General features: G+C 38.6%; 1 protein-coding gene across 8 annotated transcripts in view; it reads right to left on the reverse strand.

Annotated features, from left to right (window-relative positions):
- OSBPL8 (oxysterol binding protein like 8) overlaps positions 1–14878 on the reverse strand; it is a 93712-nt gene that overhangs the window by 22520 nt on the left and 56314 nt on the right. For all 8 annotated transcript variants that reach the window (XM_050982261.1, XM_050982244.1, XM_050982256.1 and 5 more), the window contains 8 exons: positions 13295–13375; positions 12413–12514; positions 11535–11738; positions 7809–7893; positions 6538–6709; positions 2869–3103; positions 1416–1600; positions 638–719 (listed from right to left, as the gene is read on the reverse strand). In XM_050982261.1, the coding sequence (XP_050838218.1) occupies positions 638–719; positions 1416–1600; positions 2869–3103; positions 6538–6709; positions 7809–7893; positions 11535–11738; positions 12413–12514; positions 13295–13375 (1146 nt within the window). The remainder of the gene's footprint in view (positions 1–637; positions 720–1415; positions 1601–2868; positions 3104–6537; positions 6710–7808; positions 7894–11534; positions 11739–12412; positions 12515–13294; positions 13376–14878) is intronic.

Below are 14878 nucleotides of genomic sequence, written 5' to 3' on the forward strand. Positions count from 1 at the left end.
GAAGATAATACACACAGGAAAAAAAATTATCATAATATATATGCTGAAGTACATGGTACTTGATTTCATCATTTGAATAGTATGCTCCGTTAGTCTGCTCTTCACTCTAAGGAAATTATCATTCATTCAGTATATCCACTAAACTATTCTACACGTAAGAACACAAAGAGTGTAAGATTTGTTTTGGGTTTTTTATTGGGGTTTTTTTCAGAATTATTACAGAGCTTTCATCTGAAGTTAGGTAGTAGTAAGGACTTTCTGTCAATATTATTTCCCAACAATATGACGGTGAAGAGTATTTAGTGCAAAGCTCAGTGAAGTGGTAGAAATATTAGTCCTCCAATTTCAGACTGTTATCACTGAAGAATGGTAAATACAGAACTGGCTCAATTATATAAAAAATATTTAGTTCAATTTCTACTCCAAGGGACAAATGGAATAGAATATAGTCTATTTTAAGCATGGCTAAGGACCAAAAATTTCCATGTTGTGTTTGAGTAAGGAATGAAAACATAACTTTGCTTTTTTAAAAAATGCATTAAAATATAAATTCAAAAAGAAAAACTTACTCCAGCATATCCCTAAGTCCTCAAACTAGACACAGTGACTGAGGACAAAATAACATGTGAAAGTCTACCTTTGGCTTTTTGTAGAATCCTGACAAATACCACTTCACTACTTTTTTCATGCGGTTGTAAGCATTTTCTTCAAGAGCAGCTCTGTGAAACAGAACACACAGAATCAAGTACCAGTATTGCATTGCATCATTTATAACATGCTATCAATTGTTGTGACATATCTTGAATCTGTGAGCTGACTAAAGCAGGTCTGTGATTTGCACTGCTGTAAAACTTTCAGCCTGACCTCACCAAATTTAAAGTTTTCAAATATTTGTTTCAAAATTGAAGTCAAACTAAAATGCCAGAAATGATATTTCCATATTTGAGTCTGTTCTTTGCAACATTAAATTCTGTCCCACCCCCACTCAAGTTCTTCCATTTATAGGTTACTACTTTGGTATCTTTTTACTACCAGCCTACTTATATGCAGAGCTCCGAGCTGAATAATATTTCAATTTACAGTCTTCAATTTATTAGCTACATTTGAGCTGGCAACTCAAAAATCTGGATAGAACTAAACACTGTATTAAAAAATTAACTAGTATTGGTTTCTCTTTTTAAATATGCTTCTTGGAGAAAAAAACTAAACTAATTTTCAGAAGTCTTTCAACCAGTCTTCAGAAGCTAAACCAGAAATGCCTGCAACACGACTGCTATTAAATTATAAGAGGGGGCCAGACTTCAAGATGTACCATATGAGCTCTCAAGGCAGTTAGCTTTTGGAAAAGGGCAATATCTGACACTGTTACTCTATTTTAATTTTAAAAATGGTAAGAATGAAAACCAGAGACTTACTCAGACAGAAAGTCTGCATGGTAGTAGTAATCAGAGAGCTTGTCCAGGAAAGAGCGAGGCTCCAAAATAAATGTAGGCAGTACAACCTTGGACAAGTCCATTCCTGGCCGGACTTGCTTCAGTAGTGTCCAGATCAAACTTTTGTTTTCCTCTGACACTTCTTCTGTCTGAGCAGCCTCACCTGCCTAGGATGAACCAAAAAACTGCTTAGAGAGAGGAGAAAGCAAACAATGCTCCAGAAGACAGGTCAACACATTCTAAGGCTGCAGTAAGAATGGGAAATGGATACTTAAAATAAACCATTCTGTGATGCTGAAACAACTATGGAAGTGATATCCAGTTTCTATAAATACACTTATGATACATCTCTAATGAAGTATGATAGAGCATCACCTGCATTACTCTCTTCTCAAATGCAGGACTTAGACACCAAAGGGCTGTTAATTCTACTGGCTTTTCCCAACCATAAAAGCTGACATATCTATGCTTTTCACTGCCTTCAATCAGTCATCAGTGGTTATTCTTAAAGAAAATAGACCACTTAGGGGTAACTGAGCAAAACCAGCAGCCACATTCCATTGGCTCTTTCCTGTCCAAGAAGAAGGGAGATATTATTCCATATAGTTTCTGAAATCAAGAGCAATGGTTGTAGGAAAAGCAAGGAAAGGCATCCCTTTTTCCAGAACAGTTCTAAAATGCATTCTCAAAAATGTGTGACTTAAAACTCCTCAGCTTTTCCTAAAACACTGCTTTGTCCACACGTTTTACTAGAAAGCACTAAAGCATAAGATATTCAAGTTCCATGAGCATAAAAAAAAATCTTAGTAATTTCTCTTAATTAGAAAGAGGAGATTTCTGAAAAGACTTATTTCAATTTCTGTTAACAAGAGTTTTGGTTTACAAATCCCTGTCATATTTGCCTGTATAGGCAAATACATAAAACAACCTGCAGAAGTGGAATAGCAGCTCTGGGGAATCATTAGAATGCAAGCTGACATCAGAAGCACAGCAAGCCTTCCACTAAATTCTGCAGACTAAAATTGCTTAACTTTTCTCTTGCAGGAGAAAAAAAAAGAAGCGTCAGGTTGTATTCAAACCTTCAACTCGAAGATTTTACTTGAAGAAAAAAACAGGACTAAGTTAATAAAACCCAAACAGAAGTAACAACAAAAGAACAAGTAGTTATGATGAACCTCTGCTGCACGAGGTCCTTTCTGTACTTTCTGTCTGAGCAATATGCCAGGTAATTCCATTAGCTCTGTTAAAATCTCATACATGAGCACAAGAATGGCAAAGCAGAGCAGAATATGGGTGAGCAGAACCTTTTCTATACATTATTGCTGAAATATGAAAGCCAATCCTGTAAGTCAGCTTTCAAGTGTAGCCTGACCTTTAAAATATCAGCTTACTATTTGGAGAAGCTGCTTGCTCAGTACATCAACAGCACTTTTACCTCCCCAAGTTCTTCATGACTCTGTTCTAAGTAAGTGGTTTCCTTGATATCAATTGGTTCTGGATCAACATAAGAATCATCCTGTCGCTCTGATGTGTCACTGTCGCTTTCTTCACTTTTTCCCAGCCCATCGTTATCAGATTCCTCGTGGTCATGGTCATTTTCCTTATCAGACTTGTCAGAGTATGTATCTTGATCTTTGAAGTGATGCCTCTCAATTTCACTGTCATTTAACCTATTAAAAAACAAAGGCTAAATGAATCTTCAACTTCACACAATCATTTCATTGTTTCCAAACCAGGATCTTAATAAAATACACACCAAAACTGCCAGTATCAAGCCTGAGGTGGCAGCAGTGTCAAACTAGCCTTGCTGGAAACATATAGGATGTATACTCTTCTCACCAAAATGTCAACTGACACTGAGCAGCCTGGGACATCAACCACCTCTCTAGGAAGCCTGTTCCAGTGTCTGACCATACACTTGGTAAAAAAATGCTCCCTAATGTCCAGTCTAAACCTCTTCTGATGATACTTTAAACCATTTCCATGCTTCTATACCAGGGAGAAGAATTCAGCACCTCCCTTTCCAATTCCCCTCCTCAAAAAGCTGCAAGAGAGTTTGCATCTCAGCCTACTTTTCTCAAAACTAGACAAACAAAGTTCTCAGTCCCTCCTCACAGGCCATGCCTTCCAGCTCTGTAACAAGATTTGTTGCTCCTCCTCCCCACCAGTCACCTCAGGCCACCGTGAGGGCAGGGCTGTCCCAACCCACTCCTCTGCCAATTCATTCTTGTGCCTGGCATTACCCTGCCCAGTGCCTGATTCTGAGGTGCAGAATCAGGCACTGGGACTTCTTTAATTCCACGCCATTGATGATTGCCCAACTCTCCAATCTATGCATATCCCTCTGCAAGGCCTCTCATCCCCTGAGAGAGTCAGCAGCACCTCCCTGTTTGGTATTGTCAGCAAACTTGCTAAGAGTGCATTCAACTCTTACATCCACAGATCACTGATTAAAACACTGAACAGAACAGGCCCATGACTGAGCCCTGAGGGACATTGCTGGTGTCACCAGCCAGATGCAGCCCCACTCACCACACCCCTTTGAGTCCTGTCATTCACCCAGTTCTTCAACCAGCACATTGCAACCCTGCTCATCTCACAGCTGAATAATTTATCCAAAATGATCCTGTGAGGGACAATATCAAAAGCCTTATAAAATCTAGAAAAAACTACATCCACTGCTTTACCTTCACCCAGTAGGCAACTGACCTTATCTTATGAAGGGTATCTTATTAGCTAAATGTGACTTTCCCTGTGCTGACTGTGCCTGGTGATTCATTGTTTTTAAATGTCTTTCAACAGAACACAGAATTTTTCCATCTATCTCCACAATTTTTCCATCTACTGAGGTTAGTCTCACAGGTCTATAGGTTCCTGGGTCTTTCCAGGCCTTTCTTGTAAATCTGAATACTGTTGGTAAGTTTCCAGTCAGCGGGGACCTCCTCAGACTCCCCAGACCCTTGGCAGACAACTGAGAGGTGCCCTGTCATAACATCCACTAGCTCCTCCAACTACTCTGTGATGAATCACATCAGACTACGTGGACTTACAAACATTCAGTTGATACAGCTGGTCTCTTACAATTTCAGTCCCCACAAATGGAAAATCACTGATCCTGCATTCACAGGCCTCCAAATCAAGGAGATCAGGCAGCCCATTAATATTATTGGTATTAATGACTGATGCAAAAAAAAAAGAAAGCAGTGAACATGCCTGCTCTTTTTTCATCCCTATTGGATGGTCAGGTGACCATCTTCAACAAGTATCTGTCCAAGGTTTTCCTTGGACCTTCTCTTGCTATTAACCTACTTTAAAAAGCTCTCTCTCAGCTGAAGCTAAAATTGCTTTCACCTTTCTTCTCCCTCTTCTGCCACCCAATTAAAGCTATACCTGCCAGTTTTGCTCCTTAGACAGTTAAGCACACTGAATACTCTAAGAACATGCTATACCAGAAGATGTACTTAATTAAAGCATTAGTCTTAATTAGACTTAACAGCTGTAGCTAATTGCTGTGATTGTAATCTTGGCCAGCAGTTGATATAAAACTACTATTCTGGAGTGCAGATCTCCAGCTGAATTGTAAACAGCAGTTACATTGTTCCTATGAGTGAAAAGAAGGCACTAAACTGCAGCTGAGCCAAGACTGGTCATCTGGATAGGGTCTTTAATTGTTGCAGGGGGCAAGCATTTACCTTTTTTGTGCTTTTCTCAGACCATCTATGAATTGCATAAAAAGAATTGCATTTCTCCTAGTCCAGGTCTCGCTGTGGGACAGCATACTCCTAACAGCAGTACAAAATTCCTGCCTACCAAGAAAAGATAAATGGACAGCTAAATCTTCACAAAGTATATTGAACTGGTGGAAAATTACTGAGGTGAATGCCTGAGAGGAGGCTGTAAACCCATGGGAGGCCTGTGCTGGAGCAGGCTCCTTGCAGGGACCTGCAGACCTGTTGGGAGAGGAACCAATGCTGGAGCAGTGTCCTGGTAGGACCTGTGACCCTGTGGGAGACCCATGCTACAGCAGGCTGTGCCTGAAAAACTGCCCCTGGGGAAGAGGGACCCACGTGGCAGCAGTTGTGGAGAACTGTTGCCCATGGAGGAACTCATGCTGGAGAAGTTCAGAGAACTATCTCCTGTGGGAGGGACCCAGGGTGGACTCCTCTCCCTGAGCAGCAGCTGGAAACCCCCACTACCTGTCTGTGCCTCTGGGGAAGGAGGGAGGGGTAGGGCAGAGGTGTTTTTTAAGGTCTTATTTTACATTTCATTATTCAGCTCTGATTTTGTTAGTAATAACTTCAGTTAATATCTCTAACTTAAGCCTGTTTTGCCCATGATGGCATTTAGTGAGTGACTTCTTCTGGTCCTTATCTCAACTCATGAACCCTTTGTTAAATTTTCTCTTCCTATCCAGCTGCACAGGGTAGTGAGAGAGAGGCTTTGGTGGGTGCCTGGCATCCAGCCACAGTCAACCCACTACAGCCATTCATTCACTACACTTAATAATTTATTTTCACAGAAGCTTGTGCTCACAAAAACATGGCTGAAAGTATTTATTAAAATAATCAGAGAGTAATTGAAGGGCTCTCAGACATTAGATATCAGGTGATAAGACAATTTTAACTTTAATGCATTTAATCATAAGGTGACTGAATTATTATTCATCCATCTGATTATTCATGCTGAAATAATTTAAATAAAGGATTATTCATTTCTTTAACTAAAGAACAGCAACTTTAATTCACATCTACTGACTTTTGTCACGTGTACTAAGCTTCAGATTTTCCACTGAAGCTAACAAGGGACACCAACATAAAATTTTCTTTTTTTTTTTAATTTTGAACAGCTTAACCGAGTAATTAAACTTGCTGATGCAATACTCCAAGTTCCTTGGGCCAAATTTCCCCTGTATCCACTTCGCTTAAAAAAGGATTCTTTCATTTTATATGCAGGGTGTAAAACATACTGCAATTAAGGCATGAAAAGAGAACTCAGGAGCAAAAAAAAAAAAAAAAAAAAAAAGCAGCCTTAGCCTCCCTGTGGCAAAATTATCACTACAAGGTTCTGCCCAAAAGCAATCATATTTAGTAATTAATTCACTTACGGCAAGTTTTCTCCACTGTGCAAGTTGTTAGCACGGATCAGACCATAGAAAGAGACATGAGTACTGTCAGCTGAGGAGTTCAAATCGTGCTCTTTACCTTCCCTAATCATTGTACGCTTTAGCAGACTTGAACATTTCAGTGCCAGCTCCAAAGCATCCATCCAACACCTGCCTAAAGATAAATTTAGTATTAGACCAAAACTTAAGGATTTAACAGAACTATAGCACTTCTGTTTGCTAACTAGGAAAATCAGCCCTCTGGGCCTGCTTGCACTGCTTTTGAGGACACACATCAGAGCTGTTCCATGTTACATGTATTGGATTTTACGGTCTGGTAGGGACATAAAAACAACTCACAACCACCCAGCTTCAGTGTAAGGAATGCTTCAGAGAAGGAAAGCAAGGTAAATAATGATTTTGTTAGAGCATATTCCAGCATTTCCTCCTTAATGCAAGTCTGGTTCCACCCAAACCATGACTATGGAATGCCCCCAGAGTTGCCTGCAGCCCTGCTCTAATTATGAAGACTAAGTAATCACATCATTTGGCAAAATTTGCCCAAGCAATATGATAATAGTGTGGGAAAATAGCTATAATGATAGCTTATTTTTTGCAAAAAGTAACTGAACAAATTTGTCTATTTTTTCCCTTTCTTACTTCTTCTTTTCCATGTATCTAATCCATTTCTCAATACAGAAGGCAGAGAGAGTCCTATCTCTAAAGTCTGCAGGGGTATGCCTAATTAACCAGTAGATGAAAAGCACTTGCTAGAAACAGCTACATAACAGTCTTAATTTTTTCCACATCATAACTTTAGAGGGTAGTTGCACTGATCACCACCTTCCCAGTGACAGGTGTTTACAGAACTACATTTTGAAGAAATTTTTAGTAGTAGAACTCTGTGCAACTGATGCACTTAACACAGAAATGCTTTAATAAGACTACAACCACGTTAGCAGTTACAAAGGCATTTGATATTTATAGCTTGATATTTAGACATACATTAATATAGCTAAAACACAGATAACCCTTTTCCCCCTCCTCTACCCTGTCAACAAAAGGCAACTGCAAGCAGTTCAATAACTTTTCCTTTAGATTGATATTCTCCTTTAATAACCATGAAAAAGTACTAATACCAACATTACTGCATGCTCTAAATTAAAGGAGAACCTTAACAACAATTAAACTGCAATCAAAGTGCTGTAACAGACATGATAAGACAATTGAAACCATCTTTCTCACTGCTGAAAATCAATCAAGTGTCTATTTACCATCTGATTCTGAAGCAGCTCGGATGATCAAGTAACTGCTGGGCAATGGCAGAGTTATAGCACCAACTGCTTCACCTTTAGGACCCTTAAAACACACAAAACAAGAAACAGCATCAGATATTTTAATTCAGTTTTACGGTTTATCATTCAGTGTAGTAAGAAGCTAACACACTGCAGGGCTATTTACTGTCACTCAGCAACATCTAATGAAGACATGAATGGAAAGATGGACAGCCCTCTTTCACTAGATTTCTTCTTCAAAGACTTCATTCTAAGTATGGGACCCAATTCACGCCCACTTTTCAAAAGAATGGTCTTTGTGATTAAAAAAAAATTTAGTTTGGTTGGGGATTTTTGGTTTTAGTTTGGGTGCAGTTTTTTATCTTTTTTTTAGGTGGAGGGGTCGGTTTTTTGGTGTATAAATCAGACTTGGCTAAAGTTTTATTTTCTATTTACTGTGAAGTTTTTCACACTTCATATAAAAAAAAAATTAAAAGACTTTTCCATTTCTGTCAACTTTCATTTTGGAATAAAATGTTAAATAACCATTATGAAGTTCCTTCCAAAAATTTATGTATGATAACTTTAAACAACTGATAGGCAAAGAGGGCTGTATTAAACATACTTGAAGCTATTGCTGAAAGCTGGGTTAAGCCTGCCTAACTGATGAAAACATATTTTGATCTTACTGATTTCCCCCAGAGAAGCCTAATGGAAAGCCAATATAAGGCTTAGAAGAGGGAACTGGACAGCCAGCAGAAGTTTTGAGCAAAAGCAGATAAAGGCAGGTAATTTTAGAAGCAAGCAAATGAAACAGCCAGAACGTTTCTGAGGGCGAGAAGCGGGTTAAGGAGTAGTCTTGGTGGCTCTTAAATACCAATACAGACTAGCTAGTGCTGGTGTAAATGATGGTCAGAACCTCCTGAGGAGTCAGTATAGAGTAACAGCAACTGGGTGCTAGAAACAAGACTCCAAACCTTGGTCTCCCTCTGAGAGAAAGGAGAGGTGTGCCTAGAAAAAGCCTTTGGTGAGGCAGCAAAGGTATCAGGAGTTAGTGGGTAGCAAGAACCAAGAGGGACAACCCCAGTGCATGACCACTCCTCACCCCAAGGATGGGAAGGCATGGAAGAAGCCCAGTGTCCCCTGAGGAGGGGAGAGCACCACCACACCAGGCTGGGGTGGCAGAGATGCTGGGGGGCAAAGGCCTCAGCCACCAGAAGGCCTCGGAATTCTTGGGTGACAGGATACTAGAGCAGTCTAAGGGCAGATTTCTGCTCATGAAATCTGCCCTTTGGGTTTATACAGTGGGCACTTCAGGGTATGCTACTTACTCTGTACTAAACAACTACAATTTAGAGATGAAGTGTGGTTTTGTGTCTGGTTTTGCCTTTTTTTTTAATGCAAGAAAGTTACACTCCCTAAGTGTTTTAACAATATATTGATTAAAACCAAGTGAGTAATTTTTAGTCAAATAAGTATTTAAGTAAGTTGACTTATTTTATATAACTGCTCATGGATCTTGATTTCCTCTAACTGGCTACAGTTCCAACAGCACAGGATTCTTTCCTTTGGTATCACCCACTATGGTTTCAAAACCAATTTCCAGTAGTTAGTGATCTGTACAAGAGGAACATTCATTTCTGTTTGCTGGGTGACTTTATTTGGATTGTCTCTGTTTCTCATGGATAGTGCTACTACTCCAAGCCAATGGTCAAGGTAAAAATTCCATTAGATTAAAAAAGTTTACTTCTTACAGAATATTCAAATGCCATGAACATTGTTTTAAAGACAACAATGAAAAGTGATATGCAGTCAACCCTGACTAAATTTACACAGAAAAAAATACTTGCATTAACTTTTCTAATTAATAATTTCAGAAAACTGAAATGGCATCAGGAGCAGGCACACAAGGAAGATAATCAAGGTACAGTGCATTGGCTACCTCAGACTGTAGGAGGAACATCAAAGCAACAGGCTTAAGGGAGCATGTGAAGTGACTGGCCACAAACTACTGCAGAAGAGAATTTGCAGTCTGCCAGAAGGAGACACCATAGGGAGTGTGCTCAAGTGAGAAAATCTCCCACAGTACTTATAGCTCCATTTAAGATTTTTGCAATGCTGCCTTTCTGCACTAACTGCAAACTCTGCCTTGGACTTGAGGCTCTTTGTGGTAAGTTTGCCTCATGATAATAAATCTGTAACTAGGACATTTTGATTGACTAGGTAAACAAGGCAGAAAAGGGTTTCAAACTTAAAGGCCTATCATCTAATGGAGTCCAGGAATTCTCAACTGCAAATAGCCATAACAAAATGAACAAACGCCACTCCAGCTCTCAGCACATTTAGAATGGACAATATCAACTTGTTCAGGTTCAAAATTTGACCTACCTTAAAAAAGTAAAAATCTGGTAGGGCATGTCCTCTAAATTCTAAATATCTAGTTAAAAAAACAAACAAATCCATTTCTCATTGCCAAGCAAAAAAGAAATATAAGACTGATTTGTGATCTTCTGCAGACAGGCCACCACTTTGCAATGCATGTATATATATCATAAAAAAGCACATTAACACCAAATGCTATAGCTTTGGAAAAGGATATGGAGTTTGTGTTCTGCAAATGTGAGATCACCACTAGTCACTGAAAGGTTTGCCTAAGCAACAATTAAATAAAATTATTCAAAAGAAACTACAAGTGATTTGATCTAAGTTCGGTAAATTTAGATAACACTGATAAATGATCACAATCCAGAATAACCACAAGCATCAGGAATTATAGTGACTGCCTTAAGAAAAGGATGACAAATTTAACACAGTGTATTCTACAGATGGGACAATTCAGAAGATAGCTACTAATTGTGAGATTGTAAGATGTATATTTTAGAGGGTATAATTAATTAATTATAACAAGGGTCCTAATATTGTACAGTAATTTCATCTAAAGCAAGACATTATTTTAGAAGGAAAATATGTTCACCTGTGCTGTGCTTCCACATCCCCTCTCCACATGTAAACACAAAACAACGACTAAAATAGTTTATCAGATTATAAACAAGAAGTAAGAGCAAGCATTTAAGACCCTTACAAGATACTGAAACCAACCTTTGCTCTGCAGAACACACCTGTGCTTTTCAGCACAGGTAAGAGCTGCTCACAGTATTATGCCATGTGTGACAAGGCAAACAGACATCAGAACTGAATGAAAACACTTATCACCATAACATCATAACAAAAAGGAACAGACTTGGCTAACAAGTTGCAATGTGAGCCATTATTGGACAAGCAAATAATCTGCTTTTTGACTCTTACAAGCAAATTGAACTAAGGTGACACTTTACTACATGAATATAGAGTTGGACACAAGAAATGTTTATAACAACACTCTTTCATTTTGGCAAATCTCACCTTAATTTCTGAGATATGACTGATGTAAAATATAATGTTAAACATGCATTCCTTTAATTTGTGTGATTGCCAGTGATGGCATCAACCTTTTTAATGGCAACCCTTTGTACACCACGCTTCTGAAGCTCTTTAAGTACACAGAGCAGCATAAATCAAATACTTTTTCTGATGAATGGGACTAGATGTTGAGGGCTTATATTCAGAATCAACACAAACCACTGAAGTTGAAACAGAAAACACAGTTCCACTTTTGATTGAGGTTGTCTTTACTCATAGCTGATTAATGCTAGTCATCCCTTAAGAACCATGCATGCCACCACTAACCTTTGTAGCCCATATGGTTTGCTCCAAAGGATGAAAAAGTTTGAAACAAAAGCCATCTTTTTTAGAAGGCCTCTCGATGAGTTCACAAACATTCAGCAGCACTGTTCCTACCCACTGGTCATTTTTGGGAGTTTTGTAAAGAAGCAACACTCCTGGTTTCAGTACACACCACAGTTTGGTCCAGCTTTTCAAGGTACCACGAATCTGGAAGATAAATAGTTACACTTATATCTCAATACCAAACCATCCCCCTTACCAAATTAGAACTGAAAATTATTAGCTTTTATTTCAAAGCAAAGTTTATCAGGTCTTTCAAAAGTTTACCCAGGTTTATTAAAGAATGTAAAGGTATGCTTGTTCTTCTGTCTTGATGAATACTCAGTTCTACAAAAGGGTATGCACACATCCTGTTACGGGAAGTATGACAATTCAACTGCACTACTGTTGATAATATGAACTGCTGTCTTCAAGGTAGAAGTGCCAGCTAGCTCTTTAGAGAGGTAAGGAAAATTACCAGAAATACACAAAGAAACCAGATATTCAAATATCTGGCTGAATTACTTTTGCAATTGTTATATACGTAACAGAGCCACTTCAAAGTGTAAAATGAGAAGGACAAAATGAGGATTGTAAAGGCAAGTCATCCCAAATTGATGGCTATGCACACAAGAATAATGTGACAAGGGTGACTGCAGTAAGTTCCTTTATTAGTCCCCTGGGATTTGAGCACAGAGACCTGGGGATGCAATTAGTGGCTGCTGTGCCTGTAGGAAAACATTAACAGCAAGTAAAAGATTGAGCCTTTTCTATTCTGGTCAGAAAGCAGCAAGCAACTAACTGCTCCATCTTCAACTCGGGTTTCACACTTGGATTCTGACCTTCAACCAGTCAGCCATAACAATAACTGAGGGGTCCGTGATTGTGCTGAGTAATTCTTTCGTGGCTCTCTTCTTTTCTTCTCTGTAGTTTTTCTTTTGAACCTGTAAAAAATAATAAAAATGTTTACAATGTCATGGCCAGTTATCAGCGCAAAAAACGTATCAGCCATTACAAGCTGAGGAAAAACCAGCTAAATTCAATTTGCAATACAGATATAGAAAAACAGCTTTAAAACAGAGTATTTGACTTCAAAGTGCCAACAATTACTTCAAGAGCAGCTGTGACGTAGCCAATTTCAGATTCTTCTGCAATTTTCTCTAGAAACTGAGGACCTTGAAGCTCCTCTTAGAATCAAAGGAGAGGAATAACCAACCAAACCAAATTCCAATATACAGGTACATTATCTGATCTGTGGTCTTTACCCACCAGTTATGTTTCTCCTTAGGAAAAATTTGCAGGCCTCATTTAAAGCCGAATAATTTTACATTTCTCTTGAAATGGTATCTACCAAACAGTGGAGTTTGGTCTTGCTACAGTCCAGAGGGAAGAAGACAGTAGAAATGCATTCAAATTGCTATTTGGATAATTCAATTTGTCATTTCATTGCATGTAGATGTCCTGAGGTCCCTGCCAATCTGAAATCATCGATCATCTGAGTAATTCTACAATATTGTGCCATTTTAAAGACAGCATTATAGAAGCTATTATTCAAGTGAAAAACCAGTAAAATTTGAAGAGACTCAACAGCACAACTTCTCACAATACTTAAATATTCTCTAAGTCTAATTGTTACTTGGCATTTTTGTCTTCTCATCAGAGAATAAGGAAAAACTATGGGAATGCATTTATAGTCCATGAAGAGATACTAGGAAATTATTCACCTTGAGAGATTCCTTTTTTGTAAGTTTGCTTGAAGACTGAGAGATATCCTTTTCAGAGCCATTGAAAAGCTTGGATTCAGACTGAAATTCACAACACACATATTAAATAAATGACAATGACAGATACGAGAATATATTACTGATTGAAGTGCAATTACATTTGTAAGGTTCCCATTCCCTCTCACTTCCCTACTGCTTCCCCCTTAAAAAAACTCAAACCAATGAACCACTTCTTGTAACGTGAGCTGTTCACCACCTATTCACAGAGTGTCTTTTTGTAAGGGTTTTATGGGAAAGAAGTCTAAGGCTCCTTTGGAAGCAGCTGACCCATACACAGCAAATATTTAGCTCATGTAGACTGTTAATAGACAGAGCATGCTTGAATAGTTAGGTATTATTTTAGCAGAAAGAGAATGTTCTAGGAGAATCCAGGTGTTTTAACACAGGAGCCATTCCCAGGATTTATGAATCAGAATATAGAATCAGCTGTCTTCATCCACAACTTGACAGCTTCTCCAACAAGACTGCTATAGAGGCACTTACCCTGTGACTCATGAAGGAAAATACAGCCTCTTCAGTCTAGGATTCAGTGCTGTGTAAATCATCAGAGTACAACTGCCCACTAATGGCACCTGTTCTGCTCCTTGAACCCTAATTCCACGCTCTGATTACTTTGCAAGTCATCTTCAAGGAGCTCACAGTGGCATCAGGCAGGAGCAGGAGCCAGGTTTGTTCGTGACACCCAAGTCTCGTTCGTGCAGGACAACCAGCTGCCTCAGCACCACATGATTTCTCCCCCTGCCTCCCCCCATGTCTTGTAAGGTTCAAAGTTTGCACTTGGAGGTTTGCTGCCTACTAGTTACAAGGGAACTGAAGCCAACAAATATTCACTTTCACTTTGGGAACAGCACTCTTTAGAGAAAAAAAAAAGGGGAAAAGGAGGAGCCTAAGAGGAGTCTGTGGTAGAGTTTTCATACTATTCCTATTGGAGGTCAGAAAACACTGAGTAGGTATTCATTAAATACAGACTTCAAATAAATTAGAGAGTTGTATTTCTTTGTGTACTGAAACATAAGCCTGGTAGACCCAAAACTGCTGCATTCTCAAAAAAAGAAACAAAAAAACCCAAACCAAAATAATTTAACATTTTAAACCGAGTATTCAACTCAAATTCAAGGACATTTTATCAAAACTGACCCTTAAGATGTTCCACATTTCAAATCTCAAATGACAGTGCAAAGTCTATTCACTGAATTTGTGTTTTGGAATACTATAAAATGACAGTCCAAAAATATGCAAGCCTGGACTAAAACTCACAGCTATAAGAAAAACAGTGCACTTCAGCATTCTCTTAACTCACAGGTTGCTCAAAGAAAAGAAACAAAGCCTAAAGAGTCACAATCTGTACAGAACTATTTAACCTGGATTCTACTTTACATCTTTAATTCAGAACTAAGACTCTACAGGAGTCTACTTAGGTACTGTAAAAAGGTATGTGCAATAACTGGCAAAAAGTAGTTTTAGCTCACAATTATTTTAATGATAAGTAAATGTTCTTTAACTTCTGTATCTATCTTGGAAAAA

Source organism: Serinus canaria, chromosome 1A (genome assembly GCF_022539315.1).
Source record: "Serinus canaria isolate serCan28SL12 chromosome 1A, serCan2020, whole genome shotgun sequence".
Taxonomy (NCBI): Eukaryota; Metazoa; Chordata; class Aves; order Passeriformes; family Fringillidae; genus Serinus; species Serinus canaria.